At 42.1% G+C, this 12,196-nt stretch overlaps 6 protein-coding genes across 6 annotated transcripts; 4 read left to right on the top strand and 2 right to left on the bottom strand.

Annotated features, from left to right (window-relative positions):
- Nucleotides 1-476: 476 nt before the first annotated feature.
- Nucleotides 477-6,448, bottom strand: CSUI_006863 (uncharacterized protein). The gene is made up of 2 exons (XM_068067014.1): nucleotides 4,846-6,448; nucleotides 477-3,516 (listed from the first exon to the last, which is right to left on the bottom strand). The coding sequence occupies exons 1-2, from the start codon at nucleotides 5,700-5,702 to the stop codon at nucleotides 2,757-2,759; spliced, it is 1,617 nt and encodes a 538-aa protein (XP_067921015.1). The 5' UTR covers nucleotides 5,703-6,448; the 3' UTR covers nucleotides 477-2,756.
- Nucleotides 6,449-6,660: 212 nt separating this feature from the next.
- On the top strand, nucleotides 6,661-7,138 carry CSUI_006862 (uncharacterized protein; the record flags this gene model as incomplete). Its single annotated transcript, XM_068067013.1, has 1 exon — nucleotides 6,661-7,138. The coding sequence occupies one exon, from the start codon at nucleotides 6,661-6,663 to the stop codon at nucleotides 6,793-6,795; it is 135 nt and encodes a 44-aa protein (XP_067921014.1). The 3' UTR covers nucleotides 6,796-7,138.
- A 103-nt stretch (nucleotides 7,139-7,241) lies between these two features.
- On the top strand, nucleotides 7,242-7,592 carry CSUI_006861 (uncharacterized protein; the record flags this gene model as incomplete). The annotated part of the gene is made up of 1 exon (XM_068067012.1): nucleotides 7,242-7,592. A coding segment is annotated over one exon (348 nt), but the record flags the coding sequence as incomplete, so codon positions are not given.
- Nucleotides 7,593-7,730: 138 nt separating this feature from the next.
- CSUI_006860 (uncharacterized protein) lies at nucleotides 7,731-8,973 on the top strand. The gene has a single exon (XM_068067011.1). The coding sequence runs from the start codon at nucleotides 7,879-7,881 to the stop codon at nucleotides 8,221-8,223; it is 345 nt and encodes a 114-aa protein (XP_067921012.1). The 5' UTR covers nucleotides 7,731-7,878; the 3' UTR covers nucleotides 8,224-8,973.
- Nucleotides 8,974-9,212: 239 nt separating this feature from the next.
- Nucleotides 9,213-9,809, top strand: CSUI_006859 (uncharacterized protein; the record flags this gene model as incomplete). The annotated part of the gene is made up of 1 exon (XM_068067010.1): nucleotides 9,213-9,809. A coding segment is annotated over one exon (126 nt), but the record flags the coding sequence as incomplete, so codon positions are not given.
- Nucleotides 9,810-11,316: 1,507 nt separating this feature from the next.
- On the bottom strand, nucleotides 11,317-12,196 carry CSUI_006858 (uncharacterized protein; the record flags this gene model as incomplete). The annotated part of the gene is made up of 1 exon (XM_068067009.1): nucleotides 11,317-12,196. A coding segment is annotated over one exon (575 nt), but the record flags the coding sequence as incomplete, so codon positions are not given.

The raw sequence follows: 12,196 nt of genomic DNA, 5'->3' as shown, positions 1-12,196 counted from the left end.
GAAGAGCACCTCCTGCTTTTCCTTATGGCATTAATTCCTTCTCTCATACACACACACATGACAGAGCAAGGAAGAAGTAGGAGGAAACCTGTATTGTAGAATAGACACACAGAGTCATTCTATCTCCCTTGATCTATCCCTCTACCTATCTGGAGTCTACCTATCTATGTATCTATCTCCAATCTATCTATCTTTGATCTATTTATCTTTACTCTATCTATCCCTTTCCCCTGTCTTTTCTTCCTTCTCGAGCCAGATGAGGAAGACTTTTTGACAGCAACATATCAACTGAAATAACCCGAGTGATAGGAGACGGTCTCGAGGGAGAGAAATGAAGAGACAAGAGAAAAGAACAGACAAGAGAGAGAGAAAGAGTCTTGTGTGTTGAGCTCTTTAGGGAAGTCTTCTTTCTTTCTTTCTTTCATCGATCGACTTGATTGCTAAGCCTTTCTTTCCTAATTTCCGATCTGTCTTTGCAGAATTCACTTCTTCTTTTCTTTAGTCAAGTCAAGAAAGTTAGAGAAAGGACAAATGCAAACAGAAGAAAAAGAAGAAAAGACACACACATCAACCCTCAGTCGGATGTGCATGCAAAATGAAAGGGACGATTGAACCGAAAACAAAAGAAAAGCCCCTCACTCCCGCCATACGATCGATCAAAAGAAAGAAAAAGGTGTAGATTGGGGAGTAGGAAGAAGAAGAAGGACGAACATACATGGAAGACTGTAGAGATCAAAGGAACGTGAGAAAGACATAGAGCGTAAGAAAGCAAGGACAAAAGAAAGAAAGAAAGAGAAGCGCGAGAAAGAAGGAGAAGAAGAGAAAAGCACTAACGTCTCACATACATCCAAATCACGATGAATTGCATGCATACATACATAATAGATAGGCACATATATATACATGTAAGCACATACACACAAGCGCCTAGATAGATACATGCATATGATCTAAATCTATATATGACCTTCGCTTCTATGCAAAAACGCGAGTGTATGTACACTGGAGTGTATGTCTGAAAGCTGCTGTCTGTCTGTGTGTTTACTTCTTTCTCTCTGCAAACCATTTATAGAGAGGCAAAGGCAGACGCTTTCCATCCGAGGGGTGAACGCATTTTCTTCTTCCTTTTCCAGATAGATCTTTCTTCAACTGAAGTTTCGCAGCTAGCTGTCTGAGGCGAATGGCTAGCTGGGTGTCTTGTTGAAGCTGTTCAACCCATGTCTTCGGTGCAGGTGTATTGATCCCTGCAATCAAATTCTTTTTCTTCTTCTGGCTCTTCTTCATCTGGCTCTTCTTCTGTTCATTCTCCCAGTCATTCCCCTCTCCTTCTCCGAAAGAAGAAGAAAGAGGCGCGTTGATCTTCCCTTCTTCTTCTTCATCCTCTTCCTCTTCATTCATATCTCCTGGGTCATCTCCGGTCCCCCACCCCTCACTCTCTTCTTCTTCTTCCTCGCTCGCTTCACTGCTGCTTTCTCTTCCACATGCATGGTCTGTATATCTTCTTCTTTTTCTTTCTTTCTCTAGCATCGCTAGCACAACTTCTTCTTTCTCTCTTCTTCCCTCATCTCCACCTGTCGTCTTCTTCCCTCGAGACATCCATCTACACTCACTCTCTTCTTCTTTTTCTCTTTCTTCTTCTTCTCCTCCTCCTTCTTCTTCATCTCTGTCTTCCTCCACACAGCCAACATCTCTCAGTCTCTTTCCCCTTTCTTCTTCCTCTTCTTCTCTCTCTTCTTCTTCGTCTTCCTCTTCTTCTAGGCTGATGTGTTGTCTCTTTGCCCAATTTGTATAAACCGCGGCACCTCCCCGGAGAAGGGCTTTTTCGAGCCTCTTTCTTATGACCTGTCTTTTCAGGTCAACCAATTTCGTATCTGTGTGAAGTTTGTCTTCTTCTCTCCTTCGCCGTCCTTTTCTTCTTTCTAAGATCTTCTCTCGGCCTTTCCGTGAGACAAGTTCATGGCTTGCTCTGCTAAAAGCGGCCTGTTCTGGAGATAGAAGAAACGTCTTACCCGCGGTCTTCTTTCCTAACTTATCTACACCGCTCCCAACCTGCTTAGCTTTAAGCATGCGAAAAGAGAATTCTTCTTCATTGCGAGACCTCGCCTTCTCTGCAAGATGGAAGACTAAAGTCTGCTGTTTCTTATAGCGGTCTCCGCGAATCTTCCAGTCTTTCTTTTTCTCCAAGAAAGGATACTTATGTGATCGATGTACATCTTGGGTCCGCTCACGGTATTGCCGCCGACGAATGAGATTCTTAGAACCCGACATAGTGAGGAGAAGAAGAAGAAGAGAGGAGAAAGAAAGGAAAGAGACGAAACAGATGAAGACAAGGAAAGATGATGCGAGGGGCGTGAAGGAATGAATGGATGAAAAGAAGAAGAAGAAGAAAGGAAAGAAGAGGAAGAAGTGAAAGAAGAAGAAGATTTTGAATAGCCAAGGAGGAGAAACAGGAGAAGAGGCGAGACAGACGGGTGAGGAATGAGACGTCTCTCGAGTAGATCTCTCAGATATAAAAGTGAACTTTACGGTTTGCAAGCTATAGAGATTTTATCTATAGACACATCGATCCATGAAGAGACCCATCAGACTGCAATTCTTCTTCTTCTTCTCCTCTCTGTCTCTCTTTGACGCTTTTGTCTTGAATGCGCATGCAATAAGAAAACGCTGCTGTATAGAAACATACATCAACAATGCGGATATGTATGCACCTCTCACCTCAATCTACGGCTCTAAATCTCCTTCTTATTTACTATCTTTCATGTTTTCTTTTCTCTGGATTTCTTCATATCCTTCCGTCTGTTTAGTTCCTTCTTGGGACAGAACTGCGAGACTTCTACGAGAAGAAATCTCACAGCTTTACAGGGAAGATTTTCGAGACTCCCGTCGCTTTGCAACTTACCACAAAAGTCGCATCTCTTCTTCTCCTCCTTACTCTCTCTCTCCTTCTTCTTCTCCTCCGCAACTTCTTCTACTTCTACAGAATCTCGATCAATTCCTTTCTTCTCCTTCTTAACTCTCTTACGTCTCTCTTCTGTTTCTTCTTCTTCTTTTCTCTCTGGCTGAGGAATGAGGAATTTTTCTCTCTTTCTCTCGGGCTTTCTTTCTTCAAGACCTTCGTTGGTTTCTTTCTTGACTTTCCTATCTCTTCTTCTTTCCTTCTCGTCTTTTAGTCGGAGATCCTTCTTATCAGAGATCTCTTGTCTCTCTTCTTCCACATCATTCCATCCCCTCTCCTTCTTCACCTGCGAAATGGTATCACGGACTCTCCTTTCTTCTTCTTTCTCTTCTTCCTTCGGATCAAGGAACGATTTCTTCTTCTCCTTCTCTTCTTCTTCCTTTCTTTCTTCTCTGTTCTCCTCCTTCTCCTTCTCAGAAGAAGAAGAAAAGATCGGGATAGCTACAAGAAGACGCTTAGCAACGCATGCAGTGAGCCTCACAGCACACACAAGCTGTCGCCAGGAACAAGAGAAAGAAGAAGAAGAATCTTCGAACGGGGAGAGAAGAAGAACCGAATATCTACACAAGCAAACAGAGAAAGCAAAAGAACAGACACATAGGAAACCTACATCAGGAAGAGGAAGAGACGAAGAGGAGAGGCAATATCGATTGCTTGAATGGAGCCAAAGTGTGAGTGAGATAGGGGAAGAGAGAGGGACGGGGCGACTAGTGGATTAGTTGCAATGCGCAAGGCAGAGCACTGTGCTCCCATCCATAAGAGGTATTTTGAAAGTCGTCAGGCATGCAATATAAACCGGGGCTTAAGGCGTCTTTGTTCCTTTCTCTACTTGGAGTGACGCTTCGTCATGGGTAATCTCACACAGAGAAATGTTCACATACACATACATACAATACATGAATAGCTATACAGAGACATATACATGCAGCTACCACAGACACGGGTCATACGTCGCCAGCATATACATAGATATAGATATATATACATACACATACATGTATGTACATATGTATACATATATGGGATACATCTGGCATGCACGGAAGGACTAAATGATGGAAAAGTCCAGAATTAACTGAAGGGCGGACAGTGGAGACATATCGCGTAGAAAGAGAAAGAGAAAGAAAAACATACATGCATATACGGAAGATAGATAGACACATAGGTAAATAGACTAAAGACAGCTAGGTAGATACATGAAGATAGATAGATAGATAGATTAAAGATAGATTGATAGATTAAAGATAGATAGATAGATAGACTAAAGATAGAGTGAAGATAGATAGGTAAGGATAGAGTAGTATGGATGCAGAGGTATGACTACCAGCACTCCGTAGGAGAGATTGTAAATAGAAATGTTGACATACACATATATATAGAGAGAGAAAGAAAGAGAGAAAGACATTCACGTTCTTCATCTTCTTCTCGATCTTCATCTTTGAGAGAAAAAGTGGGAAGAAACAGAAGAATGAGTACAGAGAGAAGAAAAGAGAAAGAAATGAAAGAAGAGAACCGACTAAATGGAAAGAAAGAAAAATCGCCACAGGAGTTCTAATGTTTTCTCTCACTCGAAAAGCTTCACATATACATGTATATATAGATATATCAATATATCTAGATAAATAGAGATACAGATAGATACAGATATGACAAATATGGAGGGATGTCTGTACATGTAGAGAGGTGAGGTTTGAAATACTATTCTTAGTTCGAACGACAACTCCCAAGACATGAAGCAGAGAGACACAGAGCATACACACGTAGGGAGAGAGAGAGAAGATGCAAGAGAGAGAGAAGAGAGAAGAGAGAGAGGTAGAGAAAAGTCGCAGAGGAGGAGAGAAACAACGAAAGAAACAGAGAGAGAAGGTTGGCAATGTTATCGAGCTTACAGTGCATGCACAAGATGCTTTGAAGATCGATTGTAGAGAAGAAAATCGACACCATACTTCACGCCGCATGCGACACGAAAACCTTCTTCTTTTTCTTCTCCTTCTTCTTTTTCTTCTTTCCCTGCTGCGGTCAATCGATAATGAAGTGCATGCCGTAAACAAGCGTAACGCATGCAACAAAAAAGTTCTTTGGGACCTCTTGCTCTTGTAAAGAAAGACGAAGAATCTATCAGAGAAGAAGAAGAAGAGGAAGAAGAAGAAGAGGAAGAAGAAGAGCTTCTTTCTTCTGCTTCACAGAGATAGCTCGAGAAGGAGAGTTGTTCTTCTTCTCCTCTGTCTCCCACTACGAGATTCTCTCTATCCTTGTGTGAGAGAGCACCAGCCACGTCACTATCGCTACGTTCTTCTTCGTCTTCCTCTCTCCTTGCTGAGAAAAGAAGAGAAGAAAGATGAAGGGAATCTACCAGATGGCTTGGAGAGAGAGAATGCGTGCTGTGTAGAGGAGGGGAGGGATAAGAAGGGTGAAACGTCGATGCAGATAGGGTCTTCTCTAGTGACAAAGGATCACGTACTTTTCTATCTGAGACAAGGGAGTCTCTCTCACTGCAAAGGACAACCTCTCTTTCTTCTTCTCCTCTCCTTAGTTCCTCGCTTCCTTCTTCCTGATCTAGCGTTTCCTTTAGTGGAGAAAGCTTCTCTAAAGGAGTACCAGAGAGAAGAGAACTCATAGAAGCTACTGAAAGTGCTCTATCGCATGAAGAAGAAGAGGGACAAGGGAAAGCAACTTGAGGAGACAGAGAAGAAGAAGATCCTCTGTTTTCCTTAATCTCTTCCTTATGGTAGTTTGGATGAGGCATGGCTGTTTAGGCCTTCATCCCTCATTCTTGAGTGAAGGTCGTGAGAATACGAAGACTGAGAACTTCTCAGCTAAGGAGAAACTTATCAACTCGCACACCCTAAGACTTCTTCTCTTCTCTTCCTTACAGCACATAAATACAGACATACGTAACTGTACTATAGATAGATACACTTACATACACTTAGCTGGATATAAGAACGTGTAGATGGATCGATTAAAGATGGATCAAAGATAGATAGGGTGGAAGCTAGGGACGTCCGTAAATCTTCGAAGAAAGAAAATGCAGTGAGAGTCTCTTCCCAAGAAAGACTAGAAAGTGAGAAAAGAGAGAGAAAAAGAAAAAGTTGCTTCTTATGAAGAAAGCAGAGAAAGCCACTCTTGCAAAGAGGAAAGTTCTTCTTCTCCTTCTTTGGCTTTGTCTATCTCTCTAACTCTCTATCTTTCGATAGCTTGGAGAAGAGGATTCCAAGCAAAGAAGAGGAACGAAGAAAAACAGAGGACTGAGACACTCCTCAATGGAGACCTGAAGAAGAAAGAAAAGTGTGAAGAGGACAGACAAAAGAAAGAAAGGGAAAGAAAGAAAGAAAGAAAGGGAAAGATGAGAAAGAGAGATGTGAAATGTGTCGAAGAAGAAGGGTTTGGAAACGGAAAGGACAGGCGGCGGAGGGGAACACACGACAAGCAGCGAAAGACGGAAAAATGCCAAAGAGAGACTCCTCTCTCGATTGCGAAACAATCTTTGAGAGAAAAGCAAGAAAGAAAAGAAAGATCCCTTCGGACGTGGGGGAAAAAACAGTGATTGCATGCAAGCAGAAAACAACGAGAAAAGACGACCATCGATGCTTATTTTTATCCTTGCATGCATGCATGCGGAAAGTCATTGATCGAAGGAAAGACACAGTTGTTCTCGAGCTTGATGAGAGAGAGAGAGAAGGGAGAATGAATTAGAGGAGATAATGAAAATTCCATGTGTAAAGATAGAAGAAGAAAATTTCTCTAAGGCATGTCTATCGCCGATTCTCTTCATTCACAGAGAAGAAGCTCGAGACTTCTCTTCTCCTGAGACAAGACCTTTCAGAAGACGAAGATGAAGAAGAAAAAGAAGAAGGATCTCCATTTCAACGAACATCTTCTTCTTCTTCCTTTTCTATTCTCTCTTGCTCTGTGTGTCTCCATTTCTCTGCCTCTCTATCTCTGATATGAAAGACAGAAGAAGAAAAGAAGAGGCAACCTTCTCTCGATTGCTCCCTCCCTACTCGTCGTCATCTATCTAGATCTATTCTTTTGACCTCTGTATCTCTCTCTCCTTGATCGGCCTTCTTTGTCTCTCTCTGTGTCTGTGTCTCTTCTGCCCTTTGCTTATCTAGTTTTATGCTCTCTCTCTTTCTCTCTCGTACCAGTAGTAGTAGTAGTACCTCTACGGCTACTCAATTCCTAGTAGGAGCACTACAGTTATGAAGGGACTGTATTTACGTCTTCTTTTCTTTCTCTGTGTGTTTCTATAGCAGCAGCTTCACGAGGTGTCTCTCTACGGTCACTACGAGACACCCGAGCCCGCAGAGCATGCAGCGGAGGAAATTTTGAGAGAGAGACAAGAAGAAGGCGACACATCCACTCTAGAGAATGCCAAGGCTTTCTTTGAATCTTTCAGGGAAAGCCAGGTGTCTCTATACCAAGCAAAAGAGAAGGACAGGGGCGACGCAGTGCCTTCCACGACAAATAGGATAGACGAAGAGAAACAGGAGAAGAAGGGAGATGACGGAGAGAAGAAGGGAGATGACGGAGAGAAGAAGGAAGGACATGAAGAAGAAAGAAGAAGACAGGAAGAGAGAGAGGATGAAGCAAGAGGACAAGATGGAGAAAGAAAGGGATTTTCTTCTCTTCAAGAAAAGGAGGAGAAGAAGAACGTTGAAAGGACCGAAGAAAGAACTTTTTCTCTCGTGAAAGGGACGAGAAAGAAAGGGAGCGACAGGGAGGGAAGACTAACTAAGGCGGAAGGTGTCAGAGAGGTGGGAATAAGAGAAGAAGAAGAAAGAAGAGAAGAAGAAGAGGAACAAGAGAGATATGAAGATCATAAAGAGGAGATTCCAGGTCATCTTTCTCCCCTCTCCTTTGCAGGAAGAAAAGGAAGAGGAAGAGGCCGAGGCGTACGAGGAGATCTTGTCAAAGTCAACATGAAGAATGAAAGAGAAGAAGTCTTGCTTAACGAAAACAAGAGGAATGGAGAGACACGGGCCAACTCCCCCCCTTCTCTCGGTCATGCGAAAGTCGACGGAAGGACCTCCAAAGAAGAAAGAGATGTAAAGAGAATAGAAGTCTCCTCTGAGAGAGAAGGTAAAGACACACAGGAAAAAGCAGATGCACTCCATCCTACTCATGCTCTCTCTTCTTCTTCTCTTGGACCTTCTCTCTCTTCTTCTTCTAGTAGTAGTAGTGGTAGTGCGAGGGGGGGGGCATTTGGAGAGAGGGCCAGGGAGATGAAGAAAACGAGAAAGAAGAAACTCCCCACTCTCTCTTGAAGCCCTTCAGTCAGACAACGAAGAATGAAGAGAGAAGAAAAGAAAAGAAAAGAGAGTTTAGAGAAACTAGGTGTTGCGTAATTTGAAAGAAGTGGAAAGACAGGAGGTAAGAAAAGAAAGAAAGAAGGAGGAGGTGCGGGGGTCGGCAGTTTTCCTTTCTTCTTTTGCTTCTCGAGAGACATGAGAAGAATGAGAAGAGAAGAGAGAAAAGTGAAGAAGAAGAAGGAAGGAAGGAAGGCGGTGAAGAAGATATTTCTTTGTGTCGGTCTCTCTTCTTAGGATTTCTTCTCCTCTATCTATACATCTCTCTATCTCTATTTCTAATCTACATGCCGAGGAAGAAGATCTTCCGCAAGAGTGATGGAGGGACAGAATGGTCCATGCCCCCTGTCTCTCTCCCTCGTAGTTCTCGCAGCTCAAGGTCTTGAGACAGAGACACCATGAAAGTCCTCCTCCTTCTCCTCCTCTTTTTCGTCAGTGGTAGAAGAAGACCGGAGAAGCATGAAAAAGAAGAGATAGGGATAGGAAGCGAATGAAGTAACTACGCAAAACACACAAAGATAGGCTTAGCTGAGTGAGAAAGAAAGAAAGGAAGAAAGAAAGTAGCTGTCCCCGTTAGACAAGGAGGAGAAGAAGAGACAATTTGAACAGAGACAGGAGTGACGGAGTGTGTTGTGTCTTAAGAAAAGGCCTGATCGAGGCGGGATCGCCGCTTTCTTTTCTTTCTTTTCTTTCTTTCTTTCTCGGATGAAAAGTTTTCCTCTCGCAAAGAGAACGACAACTTTGCTCTTCTCTCTTCTTTCATAAATCGCTTGGCTTACAGGTGTATCGACAGACACCTCATGTCGGGGAGTGTAGACTGTATTTATCTATCAATATATATAAAACATATATATATATATACACATATGTGTATATATATATATATCCGTATTAGGAGGTAAGAAGATGAGAGAAGAATGAGAGGAAGGAAAGAAGAAAAGAGAAGGAGAACCGAAAGAATGAAGAAGAGAAGAAGAAGATGCTTCTCAAGGAAACCCTTTCATTCAGTGAGAGAAGGACGAGAAGAAGAGACATAGAGGTAGAGCAGTCATGTCTATCTACCAAGGAAGGATAGATCTTTAGAGACATGTTTCGCGCAGGGTCCCTTCTTTCCTTCTCCTTGCAGTGATCGATCGATCTACGACAGATCTAGACCCCTTCCTGTGAAGCCACGCATTAGCTAGGAGTTCTTTACACAAACAATCCTAGAGAAAGAGATAAAAAAGAGAAGACAAGGGAGAGCTAGAGAGAAGAAGATAGAAAGTGCTTAGAATTGGTCGTGCATAGGGAGGCTTTATGTTTCAAGAGGATTCTTACGTCCTCTCTCAGGGGATGGATAAATCTCGGATTTCTGCTATATCAAGTCGACGATCGTCATGACGAATGTGTATATTCTCTGGTGTATGTACACCTGAAAGGGGAAAGAAAGTTATTTCAATAGTTCTCCGATCTTTCTCTTCATAGCTCTTGCACGTTTTCTTCTGAAGGAGAAAAAGATCTTTTCTTTCTTTGTGACCGGTCTTTGTCATGAATTTTCATGTTAGAAATTCTCCATGTTGGGAAGAAACTTTGGGAGGAAGGAGGAGTTTTCTTTATTTCTTCTTCTTCTTCTTCCTCCTCCTCCTTCTTTTTTCTTGTTGAATCGACTTCACTGGAGCCAGTTGCAATGCATGCGTCGATCAATCACACGCAACGAACCAAGAAAGAAAGAAAGAAGTCTTCTCAGCATGTCTTTCTTTCTCTTTCTTTCCTCTTGGTCTCTTTCTCGCTTCTTCTTCCTTCACGATGTCTCACAACTTTTCTCTTACACTCCTCTTCACTAAAAGATGCAGCAATCCTTATATATATATACATATAGACGTCCGTATACATTCACGTATGTATGTACATATATATATATACCAATATGTGCACAAACGTACGCAGGGGAATACTGTGATATTCAGAGGCAAATCTATAGATGATAGGTAGATTAAAGATAGATAGATAGATGATAGATTAAAGATAGAGAGATAGATAGATGAATCGAAATAGATTTGCTTGAGTGCTTTATGTTTGAAGTTTCTCCGGAGTATTTGCGCTGAGAACCCTGCCTTGAAAAAGACGTAGGGAGGTAAGTAGGTAGGCATCAACCTATAGACACATGTCTATTTCTATACATAAAATGCCAGCTAAGTATATACATCTATCTATCTATATATATATACATCTATATATATATATATATATACATCTATATATACATAAGTGTATAGGACGGCTCAGCCACATAGTGGTAGGAGTAGTAAAGAGAAGACTCGGAAAAGAAAGAAGAGAGGAGAGTGCAGATAGACAGCTCCTACAGAGATGACCCATACATATATACATATATATGTAGGAATATATATATATATATACATAAGAATATATATATATATATCTATATACATGCATAGGTAGGGCCGGGGTTTGGAGTGTAGGTGGAAACGACAAGCAGAGAGCAGTGAAAGAGCTGATGGTAAAGAAAATAAGAAGAAGAAGAAAAAGCATAATAAAGAATAGCATGTCCGTGTGACTAAGTGGAAAGAAAAGAAAAAGAAGTTTCTTTCTTTCTTTCTTATCTGTATCTTTCTTTTTTATCTCTTTCTTTTTCTTGTCCTTTCTTCCTTCCTTCCTTTCTTTCTTTTTCCATCCGGTGTCACTACAGCAGGAGAAGAAGACGTTCTCTATATGTGTTCTTTGGTATCTCTGGACTTACTTAAATCTTTCTTTTGAAATACTGAAGCAACTTGTAGGGAGAGAGACGGCCCCCACACTAGGAGAGACACAAGTCTATCTTTGCTACATACATAGAAGACTTGCTACTCCCACACATTCTCTCTCTCTGTCTCTGTCTCTCTCTACACATATATACGTGTACATGTAGACACTACTTACACCTGGAGAAGGCAATAGGAATACATTCCTAGGAGTTTAAAGAAGAGGTGTATGTCTCTCTGACTTGAGAAGATTGTCTCTTCGTTTCGAAAAAGACAAAAAGAAATAACAAGAAAAGAAGAAGAAGAAGTTTCATGGAGAAAAGGAGAAACGGCAAGCAAATGGAAAGCAGGACCGGGCTTATTAAAGAAAGAAAGAAACAAGAAAAGAAGATCACAAAGAAAAGAAGAAGAGACATCTGTTCCCCCTGGAAGCAAGCTTTTAGCCAACTGTACATCTCTTTCTTTTCTTCGTCTCTCGTCCGATCTTAAGAGAGAACATTAACTACATGTTTATCGATGAACCATCTGAGGTGTATATACACCGGAATGGATCCCCTCTTTTATCTATCCCGAGTGTACATCCACCCCCCCCTCACCCGCGGGTCTTCTTTTCCTTCTTTAGTGTTCTTTTCTTTTCTTTATCTTTTTTTTTTCTTTCTTTTCCTCTTTCCTTTTCTTCTTCCGCGCATCAACTCCTTTATCTTCACTCTCCCCGCCATCTTGTCTTCCTCCTCCTCCTCCTAAGCCCCCTTCTGCTTGACGTACATGCGCACCAGGCGCGTTTGTATGGACCAAATGATGCCCCGAAGGAGGGAGAAGAGCGCCACTCCCAGATCCACAGACATTTCTACTCTCCCCCCCTCCTGCTGGACCTGTCTGTACAGCAAAGCTTCCTGCACCTCCTCCTCCTCCACCTCCTACTTGGCCTGGCAAGAAAGACTTCGAAGAAGAAGAAGGGAGCTTTCCATGGCTCCCTCCTATGAGAGTAATATCATTTAAGTCACTTCCTGTCGTAGAAGATCTTCTCTTTCTCTTGCCAACTTCTTCTCTTCCACACTGACTGCCTCCTGAAGGCCTCGTTCTTGATGCGAGAGAAGCTCGGCTGCAGTCACTCCCCACTACCGAAGAAGAGCCTCTAGGTCTAACTCCTCCTCCTCCTCTTATTCCTACATGACTACTACTACCTCTACTAC

The sequence above is a fragment of the Cystoisospora suis genome, assembly GCF_002600585.1.
Source record: "Cystoisospora suis strain Wien I chromosome Unknown contig_3525, whole genome shotgun sequence".
Lineage (NCBI taxonomy): Eukaryota > Apicomplexa > Conoidasida > Eucoccidiorida > Sarcocystidae > Cystoisospora > Cystoisospora suis.
The sequence above is the reverse complement of the archived record's forward strand: the minus strand, read 5'-3'. Positions and strand labels throughout refer to the sequence as shown.

What these genes read in the sequence shown, in the direction of transcription:
- CSUI_006863 (XM_068067014.1), bottom strand. Translation starts at nt 5,702, where the DNA reads ATGCCTCATCCAAACTACCATAAGGAAGAGATTAAGGAAAACAGAGGA. An exon ending in AAGCATCTTGTGCATGCACT is followed by an intron (nt 3,517 to 4,845) that starts GTAAGCTCGATA and finishes TTGCTTGTGTAG; the next exon opens with ATATTCGGTTCTTCTTCTCT.
- CSUI_006860 (XM_068067011.1), top strand. Translation starts at nt 7,879, where the DNA reads ATGAAGAATGAAAGAGAAGAAGTCTTGCTTAACGAAAACAAGAGGAAT.